At 40.1% G+C, this 16463-nt stretch overlaps 1 protein-coding gene across 6 annotated transcripts in view; it reads left to right on the top strand.

Moving 5' to 3' along the window:
* Window positions 1-16463, top strand: part of ccser2a (coiled-coil serine-rich protein 2a) — an 883756-nt gene that overhangs the window by 198743 nt on the left and 668550 nt on the right. For all 6 annotated transcript variants that reach the window (XM_072491377.1, XM_072491378.1, XM_072491379.1 and 3 more), the window contains exon 5: window positions 14095-14185. In XM_072491377.1, the coding sequence (XP_072347478.1) occupies window positions 14095-14185 (91 nt within the window). The remainder of the gene's footprint in view (window positions 1-14094; window positions 14186-16463) is intronic.

Genomic DNA, 16463 nt, shown 5'->3' with positions numbered 1-16463 from the left:
TTATGATGATGTAGAGCAACTAAAGTGGTTGTTTTCTTTAAATGCTGTGTTATTTGCGACACGTTAACGATACACATGAAATATTGGACCTTGCCACACCATCAGCTTTTTGTAGCTTGACATCCCCGGTTCCATATTTCCAAACTTAGATTTTAGTCAACCTCTTGATGTAGTTTATAAGGGAACTGCCAGAATTAGCATCTCCCTTGCATTTGATCCTTGTGGAGGTGGAGGTTAGTGTTGTGTTAGAGTAACATAAGATGCTACTTGATGTAGGCTTTGCTGAAGGATGCTCCAGACTCTGAGATAAGTTCAGTGTATTTATTGAGCGATTAATAATATTCCTAAATGAATTCGACACTCTGCTAATTTGACTCTAGTAACTATACAAGCTTGCTCTAGACCACGTGCTAGGGTGTGATGTTGCTGTTAATCAACTTTGTCTTGCTCTCTAGGTTTCTGCTGGTGGAAGAGGCAAAGCCTGTGTGCCTTGTCCTTTTTATAGTGGTCGTGTAGTGCCCCCTTGTGGTAATGCCCCCTCTGGGTGTCCTGATTACCCATTGGTTGTGTCCTGTTCTGATGACCCATTGATTGCGTGTCTGCATATCATGACAGTTAGGACTTCATGTGGCATAATACTGATACTATCCTTCGCTTTTCCATTTGTGGCAGAGCACTAGAGCATGGTTACTGACCACAAAGTGGTTGTGATGTAGCAGGAACCAAAATAACAGACTTGAAGACCGGTGTCTACCAATATAAACGTGAGATACAATGGGCATAGCTAGCAATTTTACTCATCATGCAATTTATGGTTGATGTAGGAATATTGTGCAATATATTTGAAGTAGTTGTGGAATACCGGAATAAAATGGGAACAAACTAAAATATGCTCTGATTTCTGGGAAGCTTGCCTCTAAATTCTCTTGGCATGTTGCAAAAATAGTTTGCTCTCTGTCAGATGATGCTTCACTATATCCAGTCTTCAATATTTTTATTTGGCTTACCCTATCACTCCCTATATTTTCATAATTTATAAATTACCACAATGATACTATTTGAATTTGCTTGTCTGTTCCTCCTCTGGTCTGGATAAAATTTCATGTGCTAATTCTCCTATGCGTTGATATTCCTCCCTGCCTCAAGATTAAAATTCACCGCACTACATCCTGTTTGAACTCATAATCAAGACCTCAAAACCCCCATATCTCCTTGAGCCCTGCTTCTTTTTGAAACGTACAACATTTTGAAACGCAAGCTTGAAGGGTTGTCTAATTACCACTTCTTGATATATGGTATCTCAACTCTTGGCACCCCTGCTGAAGAAGATTTTCATACCCTAAGTGTCAATGAGATGGGAAATCAGCAGGATGTGTGAACTGGCAGCCAATTGACTTATAGCCCATTTTACACCCCCAAGGAAGAAGAGTTTCACATTTGATCTTGTAATCTGATGGTATCTATACTGTGCTCTTCATCTTTATTTTTCAATAATAAATTGAAATTATGTTTTTGTGACTGTCACTCCAGATTCTATGGGAGTTAAAACCCTAAGTAATGTGTACGCAGAACCATAGCTTTTAACTAGATGGGTATGACTTCAGCTGCAAAAATAATTTTCATGGCCCTTTGTGCAATCAAATCACTTTCACCTTGGGTCCATTACAAGACGTGGATGTGCCAGTCATTACAGGAATCTCTATTGGAAATATTTCTGTGTGCGGGTGATTTGTTCTCTGTACTATCGGTCAGAATGCTCCAACAAGGAAGGAACATGAGAATTAACTTGCAGAATGAGAATTTTAACACACAATCTAAAGCTGTGTTGAATTCCATGTCTGCAGGATGATATTAAACTAAAATTGGTTTTGACGTGCTGTGTTCCTGTGCAGTCAATAAAATTGTATCGCCATATGACATTGACTAAATGAAGCGTGCCTGTGACAGATGAATTTTAGTCAGCAGTTAAATGCAATTATTTAGGTGAAAGCAGTTGTTGCTTAATTGAGCAGCTTGGTCGCTATGGCAATTGTGTATTGGCCTCCCAATATTTCAGCCTTGTGCTTTCTTCTGAAACATGTATTTCTCCCATTGATTGTTTTGCTGCTTTTCAAATCACTGTGGGAGACAACTTATAACAAGTAGAGAACTCTTTCACCAAGGTGGAAGGATTCACAAATAGAAGTGCTCTCAACTGCACAGGCAGTGGGGAACCACAGAGTAATGACATGGTTAGTGTTATGAAATAAGAGAAGTCCTTCCTCATGGTTTCTTCTATTAAATGTCTGTCTAAAAAAAGTTCTGTACCTTCTGCATGTTTCACCATGGAAGCCTCCTATTAGTAAATTCTACATTTTTGGAGCAAGGAACATGCCAGAACTTTTGTGGTCTTCCTTGAAGGAAGAAAAAGTTAGGCATTTATGGTGACCTATCGTTGATCCAAATTGATTCCATTTCTGTGCAATGAAGATAATTATTTGGTGACCATAGCCCCTGTTCTTCATGCAACAAGATCCCACAGTTATTGTATTGAGTTGGCATTGGACAATGGAGCAATGTTAGCCTGGACATTAAGAGAATCCTTTCCTCATTTACAAAGACAGCTACAGGGATCTTTGCTTGTGTTTGGACAGAACTTTGTGGATTGAAAATTTCTTCAGAGACAGCTGTGATCTTTTCTTAGATCTGCTAAGCAGATTCTGAAGAAACCATAGTGGATTAACATTTGTATATGGTAATTAGATTTTTTCAGCTACACTGGAAGCAATCTAGAAAATTGAACCCTCCTTCCAAAGGTTTACTGTGTGAAGAATATAATGAGCATGATGATTATAAAGAAGCAGTCATTACTTGTGCCAAAATGAACCAAGCAGATACAAATGGTATTTTCTTGAGAGGTGAGCTTGGGGATAATTTGTCTTTGGTGTAATTTACTCCTGTGCAATGATCTTTCAATTAAATGACAAAATCCCCATCAATTAATGCTTCTATCTGTCATCTGTCCATCACTTTGAAAGCAAGTGGAAGCTATGAACTATATGGCCTGCCCTGAAGAGACAAGAAAAGTTGACAAAATCCATTTAAATTGAGGTCACTTTGCATATGTACTAATCTATAAACAGCTAGCAACAGCTTTAATATAGGGCCACATAAAGTTGGCTGCTTAAAACCGGTCTCATCAGAGGCTGAGAGTCGAAGATGAGTAATCACAAAGTGCTGTAAAACCTGAGATTTTTGCAACTTCAGCTGCAGCCAGAAGGGAAGGATTGTGATCTATAGTACAGTCCAAACATGTAAAATATACTGAAATAGAAAAAATCTGTTGAAGCGTTTCATCTTCTCTTTAAAAGGAGTTTGGTTCATTTCGCCACACAGTCAGAGGCTGGAGGTTCAAGCCCCATTCCACAATTTGAATGCAAAGTCTAAACTGAAAATCTAATGTCATGCTGAGCAAGTGTTGCGTCGTCAGATGTCTCGAGATTCACTACTGTAAAAAGAGCAAGGATTTCTCAGCCAACAAAATTTGAAACTAAATAACGGATAGTTCATCACATTGCTGTTCATTGAAAATGGATGCCACATTCTCCTGCATGTAAATGATCATGCACTCCGAAGTAATTCAATATATCTAAAGTTCTTTGTTGATGTTCCTAAGAGGTATGATGAACTGCCTTATAAATATAAGTTGCTTTTTATTTCTTATCTTTTTTAAGTGTCTATTCTGTACTTGAGGTTTTATGCCACATTTTCTTTGGTCGCCCTGCTCATTGCCCAGTGGGAGCCAAACTGTAACAGAAATTTTTGTGTCCACTTTTGTCAATCAATCAATACCAGATGGTCGAAAGATTGATGTGATCATAACATTATTTTTCTTATTCATGTTGAGGTTTTTGAAGAAGATAAAGGCCCATGTAATTAGTGTCAAAGTTGCTAGATGGATTGACATTAGACTTGAAATTGTCAAACAAAGTCGCAAAGGAACCAGTAGCTATTAGAGTTCCATGGGGGAGATGTGTTCGGGTCATGTGCACCCAAATAATATGAAAAACATTATCTGTTAATCTCAAATACCATTTGATGATAACCCTCCGCTGTTGCAAGATAACTACAGTCAGGCAGAATGGCTTGTTGAAAATGATCTGGACAAATTACATAGGCTAAGGATGGCAGGTAATATTTAACATGAGTAAGTTGTGCATCAGAAAAGATTGTGCATGGTATAGATACAAAACAGATGAATACTTTTGACCAATTTAGAGAAGAATTACTATTTGGTCTTCATTATCACCAAAGCAATGCAATGGCAGTATTAAGTTACTGAGAGACTGTTGTTCGGCATGGTATACAGTTGTTAGCATTGTTGCTTCACAGTGCCAGGGTCGATTCCTGGCTTGGGTGACAGTCTGTGGGGAGTCTACACGTTCTCCCTGTGTCTGCATTTGTTTCCTCCGGATGCTCCGGTTTCCTCCCACATGTCCTGAAAGACGTGTTTGTTAGGTGAATTGGCCATTCTGAATTCTCCCTCAGTGTACCCGAACAGGTGCCTGAGTGTGGCGACTAGGGGCTTTTCACAGTAACTTCACTGCAGTGTTAATGTCAGCCTGCTTGTGACAATGATAAAGATTATTATTATTTATGCAGTACCAAGTAAGTGCTTTAAAAGAAAGCTGGATGAGTGCCTGTTTACGATTTGAACATTGAGAAGTATAAGCCAGTCAAATCTAATGGATGACTAGTTCTAGTCATGCAGGGCCATTGAAAGTGTCATCTGTAAAATACATGTAGGCAGGATTGACAAATGTAGACTGAAATTTTAGATTGATATCTGGAGTTTCACTTGATTATCATTGAGCCTGGAAGAATTTTGACAGCTTTATTTTTTAAACTTTTCTGTCAGGGGAACAGAAGTCAGAGTAAACTATTTGGTTTGGTTCTTGGCACCTTTGCACTTAATCATGGTGTATGGTTTGTTGATTAATTGCTGTAATGCCTTCCAGATTTTTCAACCTTTAGACTCTGAGTTTGTTTTTATTGCTTGTTCCACATTGCTGTACCCAGGCATGAAGGAGTACCTCATTTTGGGATAAAGTTTCTGCTTTGGGCATAGTTGGCAATCTGGGTACAAATTTGTTTTCCAAACTGAAGTTATGGTTCAAGTTTCTGCTTGGGTAGTATAAATGTGACGTGTATGATAGTTCAGAGCCCTGCCCTTTTAAGCATTTTGTGTCTAACTGCCTCATTACAAAGAAATTCCACCTGCTCAAAACTGAAGCATTTTCACCCTAATCCTTTCACCCTAATCCTATCTACTGATAGTGTATTCTTCAATAAATTATATGTTTGGATAGCTGGAAATCCAGAAGTAATATATTTTTTTCATTTTGTAATAAAGTTGGTAGTGTTTACTATTCAATCGGATTTCCAATATAACTTGGAATCCTTGTAAAATTGAAGGACTGAATCCATTAACTGTGTCATAATACGGTAGAATAGTACTTTAGTGAATTCCAAGGGTGTCCCCTGGTACTTTTATAACTCAATAATCCCTATCATTTTGGTGGAGTAATAGATTTAGCACCAGCAAGAATATCCAAAATTAGCTCAGTGATCATACCTTTGGTGTATTTTGGTAGCAAAAATGGGTTTAAGGTCATTCTAAAGTTTTAAAATGCTGTTCACTTGTGCCTGAAAGCACGTCCCAGTACTTGTCAGTAGATTCATGTAACTACCCCGAGACACACACGTCAGTTTAAACAATCACAAAGCTTTTTATTACAGTAAAAACAAATTACTATCTAAATACTGTATTTTTATGAGTCTGTATGTGGCATTAGCTGTCTGTCCTCTGGTTGATCAGTCCTGGTGCAGGGCACTTCTTCGCCAAGTCTCAACACGGGCTGTCATCTGGGGAGTTGGTCCCTGGATCTCCCTCTCCCTGTCCCTTTCTGTTCTCATAACATAAGAACTAGGAGCAGGAGTAGGCCCTCTGGCCCTTCGAGCCTGCTCCGCCACTCAATGAGATCACGGCTGATCTTTTGTGGACTCGGCTCCACTTTCCCGCCCAAACACCATAACCCTTTATTCCTTTATTCTCCAAAAAATTATGTCTTTATCACGAAAACATTCAAAGAAGGAGCCTCAACTGCTTCACTGGGCAGGGAATCCATAGATTCACAACCCTTTGGGTGAAGAAGTTCCTCCTAAACTCAGTCCTAAATCTACTTCCCCTTATTTTAAGGCTATGCCCCCTAGTTCTGCTTTCACCCACCAGTGGAAACAACCTCCCCGCATCTATCCTATCGAGTCCCTTCATAATTTTATATGTTTCTATAAGCCCCCCCCCCCCCGGGCATCCTTTTAAATTCCAATGAGTCTCGGTCTACTCAACCTCTCCTCGTAATCCAACCCCCTCAATTCTGGGATTAACCTAGTGAATCTCCTCTGCAAACCCTCCAGCACCAGCACGTCCTTTCTCGGGTAAGGAGACCAAAACTGAACACAGTACTCCAGGTGTGGCCTGACTAACACCTAAAACAGTTGCAGCATAACCTCCCTAGTCTTAAGCTCCATCCCTCTAGCAATGAAGGCCAAAACCCCATTCGCCTTGTTGATCACCTGTTGCACCTGTAAACCAACTTTTTGTGACTCATGCACTAGTACACCCAGGTCCCTCTGCACAGCAACATGTTTTAATATTTTATCATTTAGATAATCCCTTTTGTTGTATTCCTACCAAAATGGATAACTCACGTTTGTCAACATTGTATTCAATCTGCCAGACCCTAGCCCATTCACTTAGCCTATCCAAATCCCTCTGCAGACTTCCAGTATCCTCTGCACTTTTTGCTTTCCCACTCAACTTAATGTCGTCTGTAAACTTAGACACATTGCACTTGGTCCCCAACTCCAAATCATCTATGTAACCTGTGAACAATTGTGGGCCTAACACTGATCCCTGAAGGACACCACTAGCTACTGATTGCCAACCAGATCCTATCTTCCTTCCTAGCCACTGGAACTTGACTTGTCATAGAAAGCAGTTAAGGCCAAAACACTTTGCTTTTAAGAAGCAGTTAGATATAGCACTTGGGGTGAAGGGGATCAAAGGATATGTGGGATCAGACTATTGAGTTGGATGATCAGCCATGATAATGAATGGCGGAGCACAGCCAAATGGCCGCCGCCTCCTTTTTGCTATTGTTCTGGTATCACGATAGGGAGCGATCAGAAATATGAGGTCCAAAAATGAAGCAGACAATTTAAAGGTTTAAGCAGAATGGAAAGTTGCCAGCAGCCAAGGCAAAGGGATACGCCCATACCTAGCTGAGTTACAGGCTCCCATTCAAACCTAACCTTGTTAGGGAATGCATCATGTGATTCAGCAAAGACCCATTGTTCTTCAGGGCATTCCTGCAAGACCAGACATCCTCCCATTAACAGAGTCTGATGACCGAATGGTCGAGTATTGGAAATCTAGTTGCATATGAATGGCCCAGCTCCCACCGTGTGACTTTGTTGGTTCACCCCCACAACACAAAGATGTGCAGGGTAGGTGGATTGGCCACACTAAATTGCCCCTTAATTGGATGAAATGGGAAAAAAAAAATGAATGGCCCAGCAGTCAGAAAATGGGAATAGATTCAGGTTTGACCACCTCCAGAGAGAAGCTTTGTTTGAAAGGCTGGGCAGAGCTTAGAGTGAGAGGGATTTTTTTGGGAATAAAGACAGAAGCGGGTAGGCAGCCAGTGGAACAGGTAATGACAAAGTCCCACAGAAGGGAGCTGTGAACATGCGGTTGTAAAACAGTTACAGAGAAGCATGTAAGCAGCCTTTAGAAGAGGCCATGAAAAACTGCCACAGAGCGAGAAAGCTTTGACAAAGGATTCTGAAAGAGATGTCCCCTAATAGAGGAGAACGATTGCTTCCCAAATCAAAGTGCTGCCTTTGCCTGGATGTATAAGTGGAACGGGAGCTGAGTTCTAATGCCGTGTGTTGTTAAATGGGAATTTGTGTGTTCAGGTGAACTGTTTCTAATCTGTTAGTTTTAGAACTGTGTAGTCCGAAGTTAAACAGTGCTTTCCTTTGTTTTAATGAATTTCATAGAATTTACAGTGCAGAAGGAGGCCATTTGGCCCACCGAATCTGCACCGGCTCTTGGAAAGAGCACCCTATCCCCATAACCCAGTAACCCCACCCTATCCCCATAACCCAACCTAACACAAAGGGCATTGAACACTGAGGGCAATTTAGCAGGGCCAATCCACTCAACCTGCACATCTTTGGACTGTGGGAGGAAAGCCACGCAGACACTGGGAGAACGTGCAGACTCCGCACAGACATTGACCCAAGCCGGGAATCGAACCTGGGACCCTGGAGTTGTGAAGCAATTGTGCTAACCACTATGCTACCATGCTGCCCTTTTGGTTTTGTTTGTAAAATAACAAAGACCAAGTTTTTATCTTCTCACTCCTGGAATGAATCTATCTTTTCTGCGCAGTTTTAAAACTTAAAAACATTACGCGTCTTGTTCAGTATCTTTTGTTGAGGTCTAACTTGGTGTCTGGTAATCAATTTATTTTCTGGGCCTATCCTGCTGAATGGCTTGCAGTTAGTGCCTCTTGTCTCTTGTCCTATTGTACACCATCGGACACGATGGGTCCACCTCCTGATGGGGCCATCTCTGGCTTCAAATGTAATAGGTTCTGTTGTAGTGTTGTTACAGTACAGTTCTCCAAGAAATACCATCTCTTGCAGTTTGTTTCCAGTCAGCTCATTGTCCTTCAGGAATGTGATCTGCAGTCTCTAATAATGAGATTAACCCCTGACTGGGGTATCACAATACTCGGGCAGTATAGCAGAATAAAGCAAAAGATGATGTGCACAAAACCTTTAATCTTGCCTAGTTGATTCATGACATTTAAAAAAAGAAAACATTGAAGATATCTTTTGCAGTGAATTGTGGTTGTTACTAAAATAGAGTGTGTGCCAGATGGGAATGAGGGCAAGTCTCATGCAGCCATTTTCTCTTGGCACAGCTTCAGCATGAAGAGTGAATCGTCTACATGTACTGTTTGCTTGCACTTAACTCACAGTGCGGCTGCGCTGTAGCTGAAAAGAATTGACTGCTTGCTTTTATTTTCTGCAGCCATCAGAGTTTCTGAAGCTAATGGCAGGTTGTATTCATTTATGATGTGATACTAAAAGTGGTGTCAGTGCAATTTACAGGCACACAGAGAAATGGATTGAGGAAAGGAGGAAGAGAAACACATCACTACAATGTCTCAAATGGATTGGGGGAGGGGTAATGTACTGTTATGGTACACTGAAAATGAAAGCTTATCTATATATTTCAAAATATGCCGCCTGCGTGCATTTGTCAACATTTTTCATTAGTTATTTCAATGTCGACGTTTTAATGGAAGCTGCTTATGTTAACTTGCCTGGCTGTAATTTAACGCTCTCTTTTGTAAAGATGCTGCAGTACTGCTGTTGATGGGAGGGTAGATTGCAACCTGGCAATTTTACCGAGATGGTTATCATTATAAATGTGGTCTTCATAAATTATATCAATAATTGACCCAAAGCTTTGATGAAAATACAGCAACAGGAAGTAAAGTTGTTCAGACAGCAGATTTAAAAAATAAAATACAGGTAATTGTCAGTAACTCAATTGTAGCATCATAAGATAGAAGGTGCAGATTCAGTCGTCGTGTCTGTTTTGAAAGAGCCCATCATGCTTCACTCTGCATCCCTGCCTTTTGTAAATTCCTTATCCTCCAGTACATGTTCAAATCTCTGAAAAATAATTTATGGATTCAGCTTTTCAGGTCGAGTGTTCCAAAGCCCAAAAACTCTTGAGGAATAAAATTCCCTTCAGTCCATTAGATCTTTTGTCAGCTGTTGTTTGAATTGCTTGCTCTAATTATTTCACTACTTATCAGAAGGAATCACCTTCCATCATCTGCTCCAAGATTGTTATCATCTTGTAGTGGACACCTTACTGGGCCACCTCATAAATGTTCCTGTTCCAAGGAAAAGAGTTCTAATTTTTCCAACCTCTCCTCATAACTGAAATCCTTCATCCCAGGAAATATTCTAGAATAGCTCATCTGTACCCTTTCTAAAACTGCTTCCATCTTTCCTGAAGTACGATGCCCAGAATTATCCACAATCTAACTGAGGAGTAACCAGTGCTTTTATAAAGCTGCAGTCTGACCTCTTGACTTTCATATTCTATTCCCCTATTAAAAAAGATGACCAACGTGGAGCAGGAGTAGGCTATTCAGCCAATTGAATCAGCTATGACGTTCAATAGGATCATGGCTGATCATCCACTGCATTGCCTTTTTCCAACACTATCTCCATATTCCTTTATGTCACTGATACTTAGAAATGTGTGAATCTCTGCTTTGAACATACTCAATGACTGACCTTCTGCAGTCCTCTCGGGTAATGAATTCAAAGATTCACAGAGCTCTGTACTCAAATCTTGCGAAAAGAGCTAACATACCATTAGCCTTCCTAATTGCTTGATGCACCTGCATGTTAGCTTTCAGTGACTTATCAACGAGGGTATCTAGGTCCCTGTGTACATCTACACTTTGTAATCTCTTACCATTTAAGAAATACTCTGCATATCTGTTCCTTCCACCAAGGTGGATACCTCGCATTTTTCCAACTCTATTCCATCTGCCATGTTCTTGCCCACTCACTAAATCTCTCCAAGTCCCCTTGAATCTGCTCTCCATCTTCCTCACAACACACCGAGCTTTGTGCCATCCGTGAACTTGGAAATACTACATAATAATAACCTTTATTGCCACAAATAGGCTTACATTAACACTGCAATTAAGTTACTGTGAAAAGCCCCTAGTCGCCACATTCCGGCGCCTGTTCGGGCACACTGAGGAAGAATTCAGAATGTCCAATTCACCTAACAGCACGTCTTTCAGGACTTGTGGGAGGAAACCGGAGCACCCGGAGGAAACCCATGCAGACACAGGGAGAACGTGCAGACTCCGACAGTGACCCAAGCTGGGAATCATACCTGGAGCCCTGGAGCTGTGAAGCAACAGTGCTAACCACTGTGCTACCGTGCCACCCACACTTTGTCCTTACATCCAAATCATTGATGTATATTGTGATCAGCTGGGGCCCAAGTACTGATTTTCCAGTACCCTATTAGTCACAGTCTGACAATGTGCGAATGTTTTCTCAACTTGCCTTGCCACCGTTTAAGGATTTGGATATGGGACCCCAACAACCCGTTTCAAAATCTTGCCATTTCCACATACTATAATTCCATGTTAGTCCTCCCACAGTGTATCACTTCAAACTTCTCCCATTTGAAATCCATCTGCCTTGACTCTGCCCATTTCATCATCCAATCTGTCATCTTGAAACCTATCACTCCACTATTTCCCCAAATTTGTATTCGTGCAGAAGGGAATATGTTTTGTATTTTTTTAAACTGATCCTAATTCTGAGTGCTCCAATTTAACATCCAGCACCTTGATAAAGCACGCAGTTTACAATAGTTAAGTAGAAAATGTAAAAAAAATGACAGTAATTTTCCATACTTATAACTATGATAGTGCTGAGTTGTGTCAGTAATCTTTGGAGTTCGGTTGTCCTGAAGAATAATAGATTTTACTCTGTTTTATTCATTTGTGTGTAAAGAGAAGATATTTGACTTGTAATTTTAACATTTTAATTTCTTCACGACTCGGTGCACCTGAAAATTGGGTCAGAGTATTATTGGCTTTAATGATGTTAGTTTGGGTCTCACGATCTGTACCGAGTTCACACACCTGTTGTAACAGTTGTCAGTATTTTTACAAGGGTTCTTATATTTGCTATAACCTATCCTGCTAGAATTATGCTAAACTTGTCGTATTACCAAACATAACCTCCTTCCAAAGTGCATAACCTCTCACATTTCCAGATTGTATTCCATCTGCCACTTCTTTGCCCACTCTCCTAGTCTGTCCAAGCCCTTTTGCAGCCCCCCTGCTTCCTCAATGCTACCTGTCCTTGTGCATATATTTGTACCCACCACGCCCTCCCTTGTCTCTTTGTCTCAGTGCAATGTTTGTCTGTTTATATTTCCCTGAAGCATCTTGTGATATTTTATGACATTGAAGACTATTAATGCGAGTTGTTAGCTGCGCATGTCCTAGTCTGGTGTTGAATCAACAACCATGTGCCTCAACAACCAGTTGACTCTTTCTAGCATGTGGCACCATTCAAGGGGTGTAGTAGCCTAACTGTTATGTTACAAAACTAGTATTCCAGGAAACCAGGCCAGGAGACTCAAATTCAATATTGTCATGACATCTAGGGAACTTAAATTCTAGTTCATGTTCTTCAGCAAAGATAATCTGCTGTCCTTGCCCAATCTGGTCCATATGTGACTGGGCAGCAATGTAGTTCAATCTTAGCCGTCCACTGAAATGATTGAGCAGGCGACAACGTTGTATTCAAGGAGACGACCCACCAGCATCGTCTGAAGGATAGTTATGGATGGGCAATAAATGGTGACCTTGCCATCCGTGCCCGCATCCCGGGAATGATTTAAAAAAAAAAAAAAAAAAAAGCTGTAGCAGTGCTAATGGTTGGTCATTGCTTGAAATTGTGATTTATTATCCTGTAAGATTGTTCACATCCAAATTTCCATATGAGAGCCTTGCTTAAAACATTGCACAGAACATTAAATAACCTATCCCATCACATTAAAGCCAAATGTTTTTTTTTTCTGGTGCAGAGAACACACCTATATATTATCTGTTTTTATTTTGGGCTTTCAGCATTTGCTATTTTTCTCCCTCACTGCCAATTGCTTACTAGAAACAGAATGTGTAAAATAGTTGAGAACTGTATTCTGCATTCATTTTCCTGTCTTTGATTCGTCAGTAGTTAAAAACCTGTGATTTCCTAGCTTGGGAGATTTTCTGCAACAAAATGTTTGCCTCCAAAAGCACATTACAGGAGCAGGCAGTGTTCCATGGGAGTTAATTTGTGCAGTTGCTGTGGTTCATTTTCAAGCTGATCAATACTATTTGTCCTATTCACTGACTGGCACACTGGATCCTCTTTCAAATGCAGCCAGAGTTTTATTTTCATATCACATTGCACTGGTCTCTCCAATGCTGCACGCTGAATTCACTTCCTCCTTGTGTCGGAACAAATACCTTCCTTTAAGCAGAGAAAAGCTTTCATTTAAAATTAAGCTCCGTTATCTCTTGCCTGTTTTCTGTCTGTCCAGGTTGCTTTTCATAACCCTTGAAGGCATATTTTAGTCAAATATAAGTCAATATATGTGTGCTTGATGTCCCTGTGAGAGCGGAGAGGCAAATTGAGGAAGGCAACAAGGGTGAGGGCTTATATGGTTGTTCTTTGCTTTGTTATTCTAATAAAATCTCCGGTAGATAGTTCTGAATATGTCTCTGCACATCTGTATGCAGGGGGGAAACAAAGTGAAACATTTGAAGAGTTCGACTACCAGTGCCGATGGGGAAATTAGACAAAATAAGCGATTGGGCCTTTATTGGCAACAATTCACTGCCTGAACCCCTTTGATGTCTTCATTGCTACTTACTGGCCAGAAATCCTCAGACCCAGTTTACATTAACCACTAAAGTTTATCTTGTTTTAAAATTAATATTTTATCCTAGTGTTTTGCATTGTGTCTGTCGTTTTAATCAATGCTGAGGTACAGTCTGTTGCTTGTACCTTGCTGTTGTTCTTTTCTGCCACTTCCCTAACCTTTATTAATCTCTTCATTCAGGACATTAATTCATCATCATCACATCATGGCCCAAACCATGAAACAAAGAAATGTGCTGGAAATCATATTAAAGTAAAATTTGATTAAAAATTGATAAATAAATGCGAATTTTTAACATGCAAACCATTATTTAAACTAAAATTGTGGAACATTTTGCTAACATACAACTTTGAAAAATGGAGAAGGCAGCTGAATTGTTTAGAAGAGAGAACCCAGTTTCTACCTTCCTTTTTATGTTTTATCAAAGGGAAATCTGACTTCCCTTTGTGTGCAGATCTGAGATTGTTTCTTTGCTGATTTTCCTTCAGGATATTCTGAATAACCTGGAGTCGGGTGATCTGGATGAAGATGACCTCATGTTGGATGTTGATCTGCCTGAGGATACCCCTTGCAAGTTGGGTAAGGAAAGCTTTACATTTGCAATCACATACACCCCACCTGAGGGAAAAATGTTATATTTTCAACATCCTTCTCGGAATAATGTCTGTCTTTCCTGTTGGTTATTGGGCAGCATTGTGATGATTGTGGCCGGTGGATTTCTGTCTACATGGCTTGTGATAGCAGCCAGGTTTATGATGCAAGAAATAATTTCCTTGTTTTCTCTAAATAAAAAAGATTGTGAACGGGTAAAGAGTAATATCTCCAATATCGCTTCCCATTTATAAATGCAATGTAGGATTTGTGTTATTTATTCAAACACTTGATGCAGAAAGGCGTCAAAGCAGTTATAATTTCTGTATATAGCTGGATGCAAGCGATAGTAGCTACAAATAAATACTTCAGAACTATTTTCTCTCTCCATTAATTCCCGGTATTTCCTATAAATAGAGGGACCTTATCCCTCTTTGATCCAGAAAATAAACAAGTATTTTATCCTTTTCATAGGTGGGATGAAGTTGGAATTAATGATTATTCATTTTTTTAACACGAGTGCCCAATTCATTTTTTCCAATTAAGGGGCAATAATTAAGGGGGATTAACGTGGCCAATCCACCTACCCTGCACATCTTTGGGTTGTGGGGTGAAACCCACGCAAACACTGGGAGAATGTGCAAACTCACACGGACAGTGATCCAGAGCCGGGATCGACCCTGGGACATTGGTGCTGTGAAACAGCAGGGCTAACCCACTGCGCCACCGAGCTGTCCTATTAATTTTATTCTTAATAAACTATTTCTCAGTGACAGTTGTCTCAACCTTCAAATGCCATTGTATTGAGATTGGCAAAATATTAAATATGGGCCAGAACTTTTAACAACCTAAAGCATCTAAAATGTTGAGAAATCATTGGGAGTCAGAATCTTGAATCGATTGCCAATAGAGCAGGACAACACACGAGCAGCAAAGTATGTGTTGGAGTTAGTTACGTATTTGGATAAGTTCGCCAGTAATGTAATATTTTCTGCTATTTTGAAATTGAAAGGCCAAAATTATATTTTGCAAGAGCAATCTCCTTTCTTTCCAGTATGCACTTCTTGAGAATTCCCCAATCGGTCCACTAGCTTTAAAGCCCTTGTTCTTTTTCAGTTTCCTGATTTTCACCAGTCAATGCCATTTGCACTTTACAATTTTCCCATTTGAACTAATAGGTAGCATTTATTTTGGCCTAACAACTGTCATCATCGATATTCATGGACCCTCATGCATTGTGGCCATGTAAAGTGTGATAGGAATGCAAGTTTTTTTTTTTTTCTTTCTTTTTTTTCTTCTCCATTTCCCATTTTTAAAATAATAGTCTTTATTAGTGTCACAAGTAGTCGCCCCACACCGTCACCTGTTTGGGTACACTGAGGGAGAATTCAGAATGTCCAATTCACCTAACAAGCACATCTTTCGGGATGGGACGTCTTTTGGGAGGAAACCGGAGCACCCGGAGGAAACCCACGCAGACACGGGGAGAACGTGCAGACTCCGCACAGACAGTGACCCAAGCTGGGAATCGCACCCGGGTCCCTAACGCTGTGAAGCAACAGTGCTAACCACTGTACTACCGTGCCACTCATTTGTTACTCCACTGTTATGATCCATTTTAAATTCTTTGAGGAAGGGCTTCAGGCCTTAATTATTGTTTCTTCATGGATGCTGACTGCTGCCAAGTATTCCCAGTTCAGCTTTTTCTTTTTGTATGTTTGTTGTCATCAGAACGGAAACAAAATACAATTCAAGATGGGCGAAGACATTCAAATAAGGGTTCCATAGATTAATACAGATAAAAGACTATTTTCCAGACATAGGATTATTCTAGTGAATTTAAGATGTTGGGAAGAAGTAATCAATACTTGGAATATCAGGGTGATGAAAGATAAAACTTCAGATTTGTTGAAGTGGGTGACGGTGGGTGGGAGGATTAATGTCTCCGTGGTCAGTTTGGAGGGTATATTGTTTTAGAGTAGGAATATTCTAACATCATGCACAGTATTATTAGCTGGTATTAAGCATATTTATAGCCTTATACCCCTTTTTAATTGGGTGATTAAAAAAATATGTTTTGATCTAAACAGCGACTGTATGTTACCTGAACTCTAAAGGCCATAATGTATACTCCAAAGAGATTTATGTGCTGCTACTTGTTGCTAACTTTTGGTTGGCTCTTAATTCATAATTTGCTCTGTTTGCTTAACCTGTGCTCTAGAGTCGCCCGGTATCTTTATGATACCGCCACGAGGTTCAAGTTCAA

This window comes from Scyliorhinus torazame, chromosome 28 (assembly GCF_047496885.1).
Source record: "Scyliorhinus torazame isolate Kashiwa2021f chromosome 28, sScyTor2.1, whole genome shotgun sequence".
In the NCBI taxonomy this organism is placed as follows: domain Eukaryota; kingdom Metazoa; phylum Chordata; class Chondrichthyes; order Carcharhiniformes; family Scyliorhinidae; genus Scyliorhinus; species Scyliorhinus torazame.
The sequence above is the reverse complement of the archived record's forward strand: the minus strand, read 5'-3'. Positions and strand labels throughout refer to the sequence as shown.